This window comes from Anopheles gambiae, chromosome 2 (assembly GCF_943734735.2).
Source record: "Anopheles gambiae chromosome 2, idAnoGambNW_F1_1, whole genome shotgun sequence".
NCBI lineage: Eukaryota > Metazoa > Arthropoda > Insecta > Diptera > Culicidae > Anopheles > Anopheles gambiae.
The window spans coordinates 89408241-89422634 of record NC_064601.1 but is presented as its reverse complement, the minus strand read 5'-3'; the positions used below and the strand labels follow the sequence as shown (position 1 = coordinate 89422634).

Here is a 14394-nt window from a genome sequence, read left to right as displayed (position 1 = left end):
TTCATGGCCGTGAGTCAAAGCGCTTGGTTTTACGATCTGCACGGCGTGAGTTCTAATCTTTATCAGTGTACCAGTGTATATCTGTTTTTCAAACAATTAACCAGGTTTAATAATTTGAGCAGTGTGTGTATATGGAGCAAGAATAAGACTATGTTTTAGTTGGTGGAAGTAGGCAAAATCCTAAACTATTTGAGGGTATATTTTGTCGTGATAGTAGTACTACTACAGTCCCCAATGTGGTCTAATTCTAGTTCAGGATAGTTTTCTCCCAAATGCAGTTAAATTGATAGACACACAGACTACAGACAGACTATATTCTGCGGTATTATGCTGCAAATTGTTACCAGTAGTTTTTTTAAGAAGCAAGAAGTTAACCTTAGTTCATTTTTAGGCGAAAATTTATAATAGAACAAATGGGATTATAAGACATAAATACCACGAAACTCTGCCTTAAATAGGATATACTTGTTAGGTAAAAACAATCCGCTGGAACAAAACAATTCATGCTAAAATTTAACTACCTAATTACATGTTTGTTGCGGCCAGTTTTCCGCAGTTGCAATTTAGATATAGCTGATTGGGCATAATTCATTTATCTTGTAAAGGTTTAAACAAAATGCAAACCAACTCTAACCCCAACAGAGCCGTGCGCTATCAGAAGCACCGGAACATGGTAGATATGCAGGTTTACAAGCTGGTAGGTCCCGGCCAGTAGCAGTGCCGCACTTAGTTATTTATTTATAAACGCGCACCCATCCACCCAATGCCAGGCTTAATAGATTGAATTTTGTCCACAAAGTGCACACCGTAATCGATTTTCCGGTCCAGTGTGTATGTATGTGTCTGTGCAAGTGGATAAAAATGGCTTTGCGCCTGCCACCGTAGTGTAGTGACCAAACCGGCAACCGACCGGTGGCCGCCAGTTTCCTATGCCTGGTGATGGTCTGCTGGTTGCTCTTTCACCACCCTTTTCTGTGTGTGTTGATAAGGTGTGGCTCTGTTCCAAAATCTATGTCGAACGCGGGTGGTGGTGCTATACGGTGTGTGTTCCTGTTGCATTCGCTGCCGTTGCCGGGACGGTAGTGCAATCGCGTTTGTCGACACGCTCCCCGTGGGTGGTCGATTGAGGTGCGAGGGCGTACATCCGCTGTCCGACATTGTCCAGAGCACCCGATTACAGACACACACACGACGATGTACGACGTGGAAAGAGATAACTTCCGTCTGGTGTGTCCAGCGTGCGGCGGGCTGGCAACAGTTTCCGGGCCCGGTTGGATGGAATGGGTGGTTTATCTGTTGCATCGTGTTGGGCTGCAGTTTCTACCCTTAGTTTCCGATCCCCTCTCTATTGCTGTGCCGGATGGGTGCAAATGCAATCGAGAAGAAACGGTGTGTCGGTTGGTTGGTGCCAAAAGTCGTGTACTCGCTCTGGGCCGCTTTGTTGCACCCGTGCCAGAAATAGGGCTACGGGGAAGACTGGCAGAAGCAGAAGGAGTTGCTTTTTTGTCTGGTGCCGGCTTGCTGTTGCTATTGATGAAGTAGAGGCGGATCATTTTGGGGAGTTCTATTTTCATTTCACTTCTTTTATCTATAAAAGAATGTAAAATTCGGAATAATAATAGAGATTTTAGATTATTTCTTAAACATTGATAGCACCCAAATCTCGCTTGCCAAGTTATCAAAACTCCCTCCGTCCCGGAACTAACGCTTTGGTGCTAATGTTCAAGGTTTTCGTTGGCCTTCAATTATTGCTGGAAAAGTTCCACTCTCCCATCGATTGGTTTCACCATCGCTGACCAGCGTTCGGTGCCTGTTCCGAGCTATTTCCCAGGAATTTGGCGTAGTTGCAAAATCACGAAACACCATCATCGCACACACCACACCTGTTGTACGGTCTTGATCTGTGGAAAACATGGCTGTTCCAATGCTGTGTGTGGTCTCCATTGGTCTCATCAGATTGCAGATCGTTTTGGCCACAAAGATGGAAGCCGTAAATGTTCTCCGTATCATTAGCGCGTCGAGAACCGTTGGGTCTCCCCAACTGCTCTGTTTGTCAAGGGGGTTGCAGCTATTTTTGTGTGGACTATACAAGAAAACTTCAAAATATAACCTATCAAGATGGTAATTATAGCTGTTTCGAGAGGTTTCTCCAAAAAGCGGCCCTTTTATTTTTAGTCATTTCTGTTTCTTTGTTGGCTCTAAATTGTATCCCTTTTTCAATTGTTGTCCTTCTCTTTGCTGCATAAAACTCAGCAAAAGCTTATCTTCGGTGCCTTTGCTGCTTGAATTTGGTCCCTTTTCGGTGCTTTGGTCGTTTGTTTGTTCTGTCACAACTGTGTAAAACAAATCGCATCCAGCAGTTGTCGCAAATCTTATCTCCCAAACATCCCAATCTGCAAAAAAAAACCCCATGGACACCCAATTTCCTTTTTCCTTCTGTTTGACAAACTCCGTCCCGAAACCCGTACTCTTTAGTGGCTTAATCATATCGGGTTCATCTCGGTTGCAAAAACACCTTCTTCCAGCGCAGAGGACAAACTTCCAGAGCGTGTGTCCGAATGGTTCGAAGTAAGCTGCTTTCGGTGGCACAACAAGAGTCGTTAGAATGTGTTCAAACTCTTCTCCCCGTGTGCTGCCCGCAAAAGCTGTCTCCATCCCTTGCCCGTGTTTGTGTGTGTTAAAAGTGCTATTTTGTAGTACGAATGCTCGTTGCTCAAACGTATTTGTGTAACAGGGAGGCTGGATGTTGGTCGGAGCGGATTACAATCGTTAAAGAAAACGCAATCTGGAGAGTCTCGCCATCGGTGAGAGAAACCTACCCCATGGGGGTAGCCATTGGAGCTGAGAAAAAGAGAGTGAAGCTTGAGTGTAAATAAGTGGGTGTGTAAGTGTGTATGAGAGAGAGAGAGAGAGAGTGGAAGAGAGAGCGAGTGGAAATTTTCTTCGCTGGATGCTAGTTGGGGATTTTTTTCTTCTATTTTCTATCCTGCCAAACGGCGGGGCTATTACGTGGGTTTGATTGCTACTGGGAATCAGAGATTGTGCTGTAATGAGATAAAGAAAAGCGTTCACACTCACACTCACACACACACACACGCTCTCACAGTAAGGGATAAGAGGAGCAGTATACACAAAACTTTCACTTCTGTGGTGCGTAGAAGGACACAGAAGGGACGTCAGCAGAGAAAGTTGGATATATTTTTTTGTTCGCTTGAAAGTAGTTTTACTTCATTGGCAGGCTTCGTTTTCTTTCCTTTCTTTGGGTTTCTTATGGTCGAAATCGGTAAGGATGTAAGTTTAGCCTGCCTTTCTAAAAGCAACTCCTTGCTTCTGAGAAAACTGGGGGGGATTTCTTCCAACTTTCTACTCCAGCGAAACACTTTATCATATCGCTTTGAACTCAAACTTTCCATGAGAAGGGTGGAACAGCAGCATCCGCCCTAGCAAGAAGAGTGTAAAAGTGCTTTTTACACTCTAGCGCACAAACACACACGCATACAAACAAACGAGACTCTTTTGGAAACGAGCTCTACTGCTTTTTGCTGCTCAAGGTCAAAATTGAAAGCAAACTTGCCAAACCAACCGTGCAAAAGGGAAGTTTCGTTTATCCAATCTTGCGCGTGTATGTGTGTGTGTGTTTTTCATCTACATCCATTCTCATTCCAATTGGTGTAAGCTTCCACTTACGCACGAACTGTGTGTGTGTGTGTGGGTTTTTTGTTGTTGTTGCTATACGCTACCGCTGAAATCTCATAAAGTATTCGTTTTTCGGAGCTCGAGCAGTGTCCCACCCACCTACCCGAGCTGACGAGACGTGTCTTGGGCGAGAGAAGCGCCACAGAAACTCCAGAGAGCGTTCGTTAATGATAAGAAGCAATCTGGCGCAAGGCGGCGAGTGTATACACGCAAAACCACCCTACCCGTGTAGTGCCCAATTTGCGCAGGAGGTGTGTGTGTGTGTGTGTGTGTGTGTGTGTGTGTGTGTGTGTGTGTGTGTGTGAGTGTGTGCCCCCGTTGCGTACACAGCTTTTCCTGATTACGCACCGTCTGCACCGCGCAAAAAAGCGAAAAGAAAGGATGAAAATGGGAGTTGATTCCTAAAATAAGCCCACCCAGCGGAGTATGGGGCCCCGTTTTTTTTTTTGCTGTATCCTTTCTGAACCGATCCGATCCGTGTTACGTTAAGCAGTGGTGTTCCATTTGTATTATAAGGCTGTGAATGGAAAAAAAGCTTCCAACAATATACACGTGCGGCAGCACCAACGTAATGCTCCCCACTGCAGTCGTAATAAAACGGCGAATGGCATGCGAAGTCGGGTATTACCCGGAGGGATTGAAAGCCGAAAGAAAGGATGAAAGGAATAATGTGTGTGCGTCTTCCATTTTCTGGCCCTCGATGTGGCTTCTTTTTCGGGGGCGATGCCCGGCAGGTAGCGCGCAATTTGCTCTACCAGCCACCAAGCGTCTCCATCGGGTTTCAGCGCGGGGGGATCTCTGTCGGGACGGGCGCGATGATTTCGATTTTTGGGGTGCGATCGGGGGAGCGATAGGTGGAGGCAGGTTATTGGTGTGCATAATTTATTATTAGCGCTTCTTGATGCTGCAGATGCTTGGCGTTGTAGCGGCGATTAATTGCGAGCATACTCAAGCGTTGTGCAGCACTCAACCGAGCGCTCAATTGGCGAGTCTCGGGTTACGCCGACAAGTTGGGCCAAACACAAAAGGCATTTTTTAAGTGCATTTTTCATGACTGACGAAACGTTCGAAACGATCTTTCCAGTAAGCTGTAATCATTTGAATTGCTATTTTAATGCCCCTTGAACTTGATGCAATAACAAAATTAATGCGTCACAATAAATATGCAATGCGGGCACGATGATAATTTCTTAATAAATATGCTCTTTCTGCTATTTTTAACGATTTAACCCGTCGCTCGAAATTAGGCAACAAATTGTTACGGGGCCAAAAATAAAGCATCAACGCTGATTGACAGCGGAGCAGCAGGATGTCTAACATTCGGGACGATAATAGCGCGACGACGTTGGATGTAACGCTGAATCCTTTTTTCTCACATACGGTTACGCCGACAAGGGAATAGGGGTAAAAATGCCGCTCGCTCACCAGTTGACCCACTAACGGTCAGGTAGTGTGACGCACTATTAATAACTTGATTGGGCCGTCCCCTCTGGCAGATCAATACCACCGCCCTCCCCGGCCCGGCGAGACACTAAAAACCGGGGGTCTATAAATGGAATTGACTTCCGTTTGGAGCAGATCGATGGATTTAGTGTTAATCGGTTGTTCGTTTTCGGCTGCCAAGCGATTGTTCTGGAACGTACATTATTGTTTCTGGATGTTGTTTCCAGAGTGTTGTTAGCGTTTGTTGTCTTTTTTAAGGGTTCAATATTTTCCTTCTCTAAAACGAGCTTTTGGCGACAATATGAAATAGCAAGCCCTAAACCGTCAGTTTGAAAACTGGGTCCCTACGGTAGGGAAAAGCTGTACACGTGTTTGTGGTACGATTTTCACGATGGATGGAAATCCCCAGTAGCGAAAATTGCAACGTTCATGCGCAATAGAAAGGCAACGGCCTGTCCCGAAAGCGAGAGCGAGAGAGTAAGAGAGCCGCGTGTGACCGTTTAGCAGCGTCTACCCAGTTCGATAAGCTAAACGGGCCACGATGGGGAACATTTGCCGAGGGGTTGTTTTATTGTTTTTCCACACTGTGGCTGTGGGTGAATAAATCGAAAGAAATAAGAGCAAAAGGCGAAGGTGAGAAAGAAAGGGCGGGTAAGCGACAAAAATATGAATTATATTTGCATGTCGCCGAGTCCTTAGCGCGTGCAGGAAATCCCCACAACCCGTCATCCACTCGGATCGAGCACGGCTCTCCAGCGCGATGAATGGATGGTTGTGGTCTTGCTTGTTGTTTTACCCCGATTTATATTATTTTCCCTTACAGCTCCACGCCGGCCAGTCAATTTTCAGTTACCAGATTCCTAAAAATAATGAGCCCGTTTGCAATTTCGGGCAAAACCCATGGCTTTTGGTGCCTTTTTTTTTGGTTCGGATTGCGTTTAGTGAGTGGGTTTTTTTTATTTGTATTATTTTTGGTTGTTTCGAGAAGGTGGCCCGCGCTTTTTTAGGGGGCGTCCTGTTTTGTACGAACACGAACCGCCCGCAGACGTCTGGGCTGTTGCTGGGGTGCTGGGCTGTACAAGACGTTGTACCACCGCTTAGTGACTAGTACTTGTCTGTCAAAGGCTCGGTAACTTGGGTGTGATACGCCCTACAACCGAGTATTGATTGAGTGAAGTTTTTAGGTTAAGCGAATGAGCGATGATGGTACACCAACGCCTTATGTGTGATGTAGCATCCGCACGCTACATCATACCGTAGAAGATCGTTTTGTAGGGGCTTTGAACAGAGTGTTGTTTGTGTTGCAAATATAATGCGCTATTCCTTACACTTTATAGAGGGTTTGGCAGTTAGGACAGTTGGCATACTTTTTCGAGTTGCTTTGCCATTGCAAGATGGTAAGATATTAGGAAAATCCATTTGGTTCCTCAAGCTAAGTCAGCAAATCAAAAAACGTTTAAATATATATCCTACCAATATTGGGGCCTTTCACAGTACTAGCCAGCTTTTTTATATGGAGTTTGACAGTTGGTGACTGAAATCATGTCAACAAGCCATACAAAACCACACATCAAACTAGCCTGCGATGTTCAGCCTAGATTATTTCAGCCTCCAAGCTAGAATTAGATTTGAGTATCTGCTTGAAAAATGTCTAAACAAGGTGGTTTACATTCATCCCAAGGTGCATGAAAGAGATCAGGTGGTGGAATCTAGAACCAAAGTGTATGTAGACCAGGAGGTCTCGTCCCATATAGTTTGACAACTAATTTCTAAATAAAAAAAGCTTTGACTAAAAGGGTGAAATGAATTACCATAGGACCGGATCGTTTTTCTTAGCAGCACATACGTAGCAGACAGTGGTCTTCTCATCGAAAATGTTGTATCGAAACAAAATTGGATGTTCAGTCGTTCAGATCCTGCAAATGTGACAAAAATCAACCTTCCAAATACATACACCTTGGGATAAGCCCACCTGTATATTATACTCACCTTGACAGCTGCTCGATATTTGCTAGACAGCTGCCAGGCTGAAATTTCAGCCTACGGTCTAAAAATGGAAAAGATTCCATTAATGGAAACTACACAATCGACAATTTTGAAATTGAATTTTACGGATGAGAAACGAAGCTTTGTATGTTATTCTTAGGGAATAGTAAATATGAACTCTGTTTATCTTGTCCATTAAAACTAAACGAAAATTTCGAATCAATCCCCAAATTTCCTCGAACATATGTTTATCTTGTAATGGTTTGCACAATCTCTTTTACGCGTAAATGAAACTATCACACTCACACACCCGCAAAGAAGAAAACGTTGAAAGCTACTCCATCATCATCAGCATCGTTCGTTTCGCTTCGTTAATCGATATCGCACTTGAGATGAAAGAAGCCTACGATCCTGCGTGTATATCCTGACCCCGTGTACTGCCATACCTCTCTGTAGCAGCGTACGGCCATCCCGTTGGATGGACATCAATAAATCATTCATTAATGGTCCAGCCAACCGAAAAAGGCCATCTCGTCCGGGGGCCACCGCTTCACCGGGCGGGGCAGTGTGTTGGTTTCGTGAGGCAAAAAAAAAAACGTGAGATTTACGAGCCGCATAGTTGTGTTGTTTTTGGCAGCATTTCATCGCCCCATCATCAGCTCGGCTGTCCTGGGATGGTGCGGGTGCGCGGGACGGTATGTCCACGGTGACACATAACATGGTGATGTAAAATCATAATCATCATACTCCCATTATGCTTGACCACACAGCAGCCGCCGCCGCCGCCGCTGCATCCACACAGTGCTTCAAAAGTTCGGCTACGGCGTTCGGTCTGCAGCAACCAAAAAAGGGGGCGTTTGGATGGGACGGGGCGAGCAATAACGAGCGGTCAAATGCGGGTGACCCAAAAGCAGTGAAGTGAATATTTTAGTGAACATTAATGTGTGGGTGTGTGTAGGTTGTGGTGCAGAGACAATCATCTTTCCGAAGAAGATAACCACCGGTTCGCTTTCCAGTGCTCAAGGAACGGGAAAATAGAGCGAGAGAGAACAAAAAGACTACAGTTTTCGCAAAAACAACACCTACTGGCATCGGATAGCGTCGTCTTGTTGTGCCCGTAAAAGGACACGGCATCTCAGGACGGGGCGTGCTAAGCACCGCGCACCGAGCGAAATCCAAGGGGAAATGTGTGTTTTCCATCCCATTTTTATGATGTCTCAAGTGTCTGTGAGCGTCTCGTAAAATGGCTGCTACTGGGGATACTGCAATTTCCTTCTCGCTTTCCCTTTATCAGCATCCAAACACAGAGTGAAGTGGAGACTTTGAAGAAAGAACAAACCAAAAAAAAAAAGCGGATCGAAATTATAGCAACATAAAACATTGCTCCCCAGTTGAATGCCCTCGGTAGTGTTTCGTGTTACAGAAAATATCCTTAAAATATCCTATTTTTCATCTCCTTCTCTAGGAAATTGTAGCGCATAACCAAACACGGCGCCGCTAAAGTGGAGAGTGATCATCGTGATCGACACGTGTGCCGCGGTGTGTTGTATGTGTGTGCGAGCGAGCGAAGGAAAGTGTTCACTGGCAGACACTAGCAGCAGGTAGTAGCTGGCGGCGTGCCTAGCATACAAGTCTCTTCTGTGTAGCGGTGTGTGTATGTGTGTGTGAGTTTGTGTGCGCCAGCTCGCCCCGTTTAGCAGTGTGAAAAGCAGTGTTGTGTTGGAGCGTCTTCGTTGTGTATGTGTGTGTGTGTGTGAGTGTGGCAGCAGCAGAAGCCACCAAGCTGAACTTCCCTTTCAGTACTCAGTCCGCCCTCACCTGTGTCCCGGTGTTTTCTCGCACGATCGTCTAGCCACCGGCACACCCTTCCCCGGTTTGCGGTTGCAGTTGCTTTAGTACGTACATAAAGGCGCGCGCAGTTTCTACTTCCCCCCCTTTTTCCCAGCTGTGATTCTCGTTTGGCCAAACCCCTTTGGCCGAACCGACAACAAACCTTCAAAACGTTCTGCACGGAAGCGATACGCATTATGGGGTGCGCACAGTCGGCTGAGGAACGGGCTGCCGCCGCTAGGAGCCGCCTGATCGAGCGCAATCTCAAGGAGGACGGCATCCAGGCGGCCAAGGACATCAAACTGTTACTGCTCGGTAAGGGAGTGGAAAGAAAATGTGGTGTGAATTATTCATCGCGAATATAACCCTTTTTCGTGAAGTTATTTTGTTATTTTATTATTGAAGATTGTAGTCATCGCCATAAAAAGTGGGACGGAAAAGGGGTCTTGTATCTGTGCCATAATTAATGTACTTCGAGCTGGTTAACAACTCTGGGGGTTTTTTGGAGCGTGTCCAATATTTATTTGAAAGACCAGCTCTCAGTCTCGTGCTACATCGTTTCGATTAAGTATTGAAAAGTGTGCAGTGGGTAATTACTGTTCACTTCTTTGCTCTAGACATCGATGCTACAATGTATCTCGAAGCATTTCCCAGACCCTCGCCAGATCCCATCGGCAGATGCCGCCAGCGGGTTTCCATGGTCTATTATTCGCACGTAGCGTGGAGAGTGTTTTTGTCAGTGTGTGTGTATGTGTATCCACTTCCAATCACACGAATTGCAATTGATTTGGTAAGAGTTGCGGGTGCCATGATCTCACCCCAACCACGTACTCCGCTTATCCGGTTTACCTCCAATTTTGACGCCTTGGTCTATGGATTCTTCGCTGGTGGCAAACCTAGCGGGGTGGGAAGAGGTTGGCAGCATCTGGCAGCGGGGGAAAGTGAACAAAAAACGATTCCGAATGAAAACAGACGAAAAAAAACATACAACCCATAAACAACATGTTCGATGCCACAGTGTTCGAACGCAGTGATTTTCTAAATTTAGCCCCACAAACCTACCGAATATTGTTGTTGGCTGGTGGTACGATTCGGGCGTTGCTGGTGGGATGATTCGTGCCACGCCAGACCTTCCAGCGATCGCGCTCATTCAGCGTTATTGTAAACACTTCGAACTCCTGCGGTCGTCCGGGATTTAGTCCGTCGTAGGCGAATTTCGATTGGAAAACACTTACCCGTCGTCGGTGTCCCCTCTTACAGTGCTCTGAGGTTTATCTCTCACTCTACAACGGTTTTAGTGTAAGAGCGCTGAGGTAAGCAGTGCACACTTTCTCTACTCTCCGAGTTCAACAGTTTTGCCACTAGATGGCGCGGGTGCGTTAAGAACCATTCTCATGCTTGCCTCTTCTGCGCGAGCTACTAACCTTGTGGTGTTTGAGATTGGTAATGAACAACGATAACTCTTCATTTTTGTTCTCATTGTTGGTGTGCAATTTGCTCCGTTACTGTTTTATTTCTGGACGACGCTGGAGAAAATGGCTGTTTAAATATTTATCTCCACAGAAAAACACCCCCCTTTCACGCGCTCTGGTTTTATTCAAACAGTCGATATTCTGGTCGTGGGTCGTTTCGCATTGATTGTGGGATTTTCTCGTCTTCTTCCTTAACAGAGCTTCTGTAAACTTTTCCTCCCCCACCACCAGACTAACAATGGGTATGAATGGGAGAAGCTCACACACGGCTTTGAATCGGAGAAAAGCAAACGGAGAGACCTGGTGCAAAATCGAACCATTGATACCGGGCGCCATGGGTACACTGGGTACAATGACGTCAACTCTCGATCGGTTGTTGTGCAAGATTGTGTGTAGAGATTTTCCCGTTTGTTGTTTGTTGCCTCCCTGTTGCCTGTGGTTCATTTGGTGGCCGTTATTTATTTGCTAAAGTAAAATTTGCACTACACACACTCTCTCGCACGCACCCATTTGGTTTGGCGTTCCTCTAGGGCTTGATCTTGCTTTAGTATAAGCGGCAAATATTACACAACAACGGACAAACTGTCGGCTGTTGGAATTTCATCTCTTGCACCACTCAAAAACTCAAACTTCTTATCCTCCAGGGCTCCAGGGGCGGAGCGCGTGAGAGTTTTATTGCGCACTTACGGATGAAGTTTTAATAATGCAAAGCATTTCTTCCATTTATTTCGTCCCGAGTGTGGGTGTGTGTGTGGGGGTTGCCGGTGTCGATGAGCGGAGTGTCCGGTCCTCCCTGTGCAGGAGAGTGGATAATGCGGCGGAGCATAAACTCGATTGTGCCTCAGATGTTAATTTTATCCCAGACAGAGAGTAATTTCGCTGGAATGAATTAATAACGCTCTAAAGAGGAGTTTTCCTCTGCATTATACCTACGTTTGCAAAACGGCTCAGTGGTTTATTCTTTCGTTCTAATTATAGAACTTATTTCCTGTGTATTTTGCATAATTATAATAAACATTATTTTGTTTTCATTTCTTTCCAGGCGCTGGCGAATCGGGAAAAAGTACAATCGTTAAACAGATGAAGTAAGTAGTGGTTATAATGAATATATTTTTACATTAGTCTTGGTGAAGGTGTTTAGATGCGTTCCTAATCTGCAAACTTGTTTGACAGTCAAAGCTAAACGTAGACTTCCATAAAATAATAAATCCATCTCCAAGTTGCCGTACTTTCACACACTTCCCGATGGTTAACGCTAAACAAGTCCTTGACTTTCTTTATATCCCTTTGTTCGCGCAAACAACTAAACATATCGTCCTTCTTTTTTCTGTTTTTTGAACCCTCACATTACCCACCGATTGCTTTGTCTTTACACACCCTCCTGTTGTTAGTGTCCGTAGCGAACGTTACAAACCAACAGCGCACGGGTGAATATGGTGCACATGCGATCGTATATTATCCATCCCAGCCCACCCCGCCCACCAAAGCGTTCCCGCGACATAACGGCGGCGACACCGCTAAGCTTCTACTGCTTGCCTGTGTCTGCCCCCAGGTCGTCATTGAATATGGAATATTTAGCGTAAACCGCAAGTGGTCCTCGTTCCCAAGCAAGAAAGGCGTGCTTTGACACCCCCATGTGGGACGCGGAAGTGGACGTGGAAAACAAAAGAACAGAAAAAGGAAACAAAAGCCCCCAAATCAGGAAATAACAAACCCCTGACCACCATCCTTTCCACTCCCCGAGGACCCCTCGGCGGAATAGCGAGAGAGAGAGAGAGAGAGAGAGCGAGAGCAATGACGTGACATTTGCAGTGCAAAGGAGTTTTTTTTAATCGATTTTTTGCATGCAATCCAGCTCGCCCCATAAACCACCCACGGAGTGTGGAGTACATCCGCGTGTGAGTGGAGTGGTGGGAGTTGAATGGTTGATTTTCCAGCGACGTATTTTTCCTCCCCTGCTTTTTCCTAGTGTGTGATGTCAAAGGGTCCTACAAAGGGGTCTTTTGTTTTGTTGACTTGCCGCTCCGGCTAAACGGGGTTCTGTCCCCGGTTTTAACTGTTTTGTGCGCTCCCTTTCATGTGGTTCCGTCTATCACCGGTAGAGTGGGTATCTTGTCGTGTGGTACCAAGCTACAGCGACGCCACCGTCAGGCGATTCCGATAGAAGTACGCGCGCGATGGTTTGTGTTTTTTTTTTGTCATGTCTGCAACTCTAAGAAGCTTACGCGAGTTGTTTTTCTCTCCTGGACGACGTAGCAAACGGGGTTTTTGCGTTTGTTTCCTTTCTTGCGACGATGGCAGTCTAACTATTATACTACTTTTATCCATTTCCAATCGGCTGCCCGGTCTCGGGAGCAAGCTTGTTGAGATCAATGGCAAGAAGGGATAGTTCCTGGATGCTGTCTTGTCCTTTTAAAATCACGAACAGCTTCTCTCACTGTCCAAGATCTCCCTCGCTCAAGTTCACCCACTCAAGAATCCTTTTTTTCTTTTGCTAGTCTTTTATTTGTTCAAGGACACTCTAATGGTAGTTAGGCGGGAGTGTGCAAACGAGTAAACAAGCCTAGCATCTTACACTTGAGCCGTGGAAATGACGGCATAAAAAACTGATTTCATCCTTCCTACGCCTCTGAGACGAGGTGTGGTAATGGCGGTTGCAAATGACTTTTAGACAGCATCAAACTTGTTAGATGATGTATTTTTATCGGCTTCACTATAAATTAACGTTCCGTTTTTGCTTCCTCCCCCGTGTGCCAATATGCCTGCCAATCTATATCCACAAATTAAGTTCAACTTCAATTTTATCTCACACAAACATACATCTCTTTTCTTTCTTTTTCTGATCCACAGAATTATTCACGAAAGTGGCTTTACGTCAGAGGATTTCAAACAGTATCGACCAGTAGTGTACAGCAACACGATACAATCACTAGTTGCGATACTGCGAGCGATGCCAAACCTTAGCATTGCGTTCGGCAATAACGAACGAGAGGTAAGCGATTCCCTAGCGCACTGCTGTTGACGGTTATTTTGGTTTCAATTTTAGGTGTGATGGGGAAGTGCACTACCACCACTGCTGTGGGAAGGGCAAAAATCAATCATTTAGAGCTAACGCGCTCCCCCGATTTGCTGTCGTACGTACGCGGAACCATTTAATAGCACGTGATTGCAATTCCCAAAATGATGACAATCGCAATCAACGGGGGCAGCTGCCGACGTCGCCACCGTAACACAATCCAGCGCAACGCACACTCTTCACACTGCTGATGAAAGTGAGGAAGTGTCACCGGAAATCGGAACCCCGTCGCTGTGGTTAGGATTGTTGGGTGTTGGTGTGCGCTGGCCGACCATAAAACCGAATACCGCATCGTGTGCCAATACAGAACGGATGACTGCGCTTCAGTTGTATGTGTGCGGTAGTGTGTCAGGACGTCAACGCGTGACACGCAGGGGTGTCGTATTCGGTTTTTGTGGTTTTTCACCTTCCCCGTTTGGTGGGGGGGGGGCGGCAGAATTGCACGGAACGCGTTCCATCGAGGTGGCGGGGGCAGGGGGCAACACGTGGGGCAAACGTGGGTGTCGGCTCACGCGCTACCGTTTTTCTGCGCGCGCTCGCGCTTATCCGCCGTGTGGTTAGGAACTGGTTTGTCTAGAGGGAGCTGTTTTCGCTCAATAAGGCGGTGCTCTATTATATGTCACTAGGAAAAAAAACCCGAATGCAAATGATAAAATCACAGCTCGATGTTGATGTTAATGGACCCCTTTCTTATGCTTTCCTTATCTCCTCCACCACAGTGTGACGCAAAGATGGTGTTCGACGTAGTACAGCGGATGCACGACACAGAACCGTTCTCGGAGGATCTGCTATTAGCGATGAAAAGACTGTGGTCGGACTCTGGCGTGCAAGAGTGCTTCTGCCGCAGCAACGAGTATCAGCTGAACGATTCCGCAAAATAGTGAGTACAAT

At 46.1% G+C, this 14394-nt stretch overlaps 1 protein-coding gene across 2 annotated transcripts in view; it reads left to right on the top strand.

Moving 5' to 3' along the window:
* Window positions 1-14394, top strand: part of LOC1276442 (G protein alpha o subunit) — a 68515-nt gene that overhangs the window by 15464 nt on the left and 38657 nt on the right. Inside the window, exons 2-5 of one of the 2 annotated variants that reach the window (XM_061640704.1) lie at window positions 8591-9270; window positions 11470-11512; window positions 13278-13419; window positions 14223-14383. In XM_061640704.1, coding sequence (XP_061496688.1) covers window positions 9153-9270; window positions 11470-11512; window positions 13278-13419; window positions 14223-14383 — 464 coding nt within the window. In that variant the 5' untranslated portion in view covers window positions 8591-9152. The remainder of the gene's footprint in view (window positions 1-8590; window positions 9271-11469; window positions 11513-13277; window positions 13420-14222; window positions 14384-14394) is intronic. The other variant, XM_061640705.1, reaches the window with a different exon arrangement.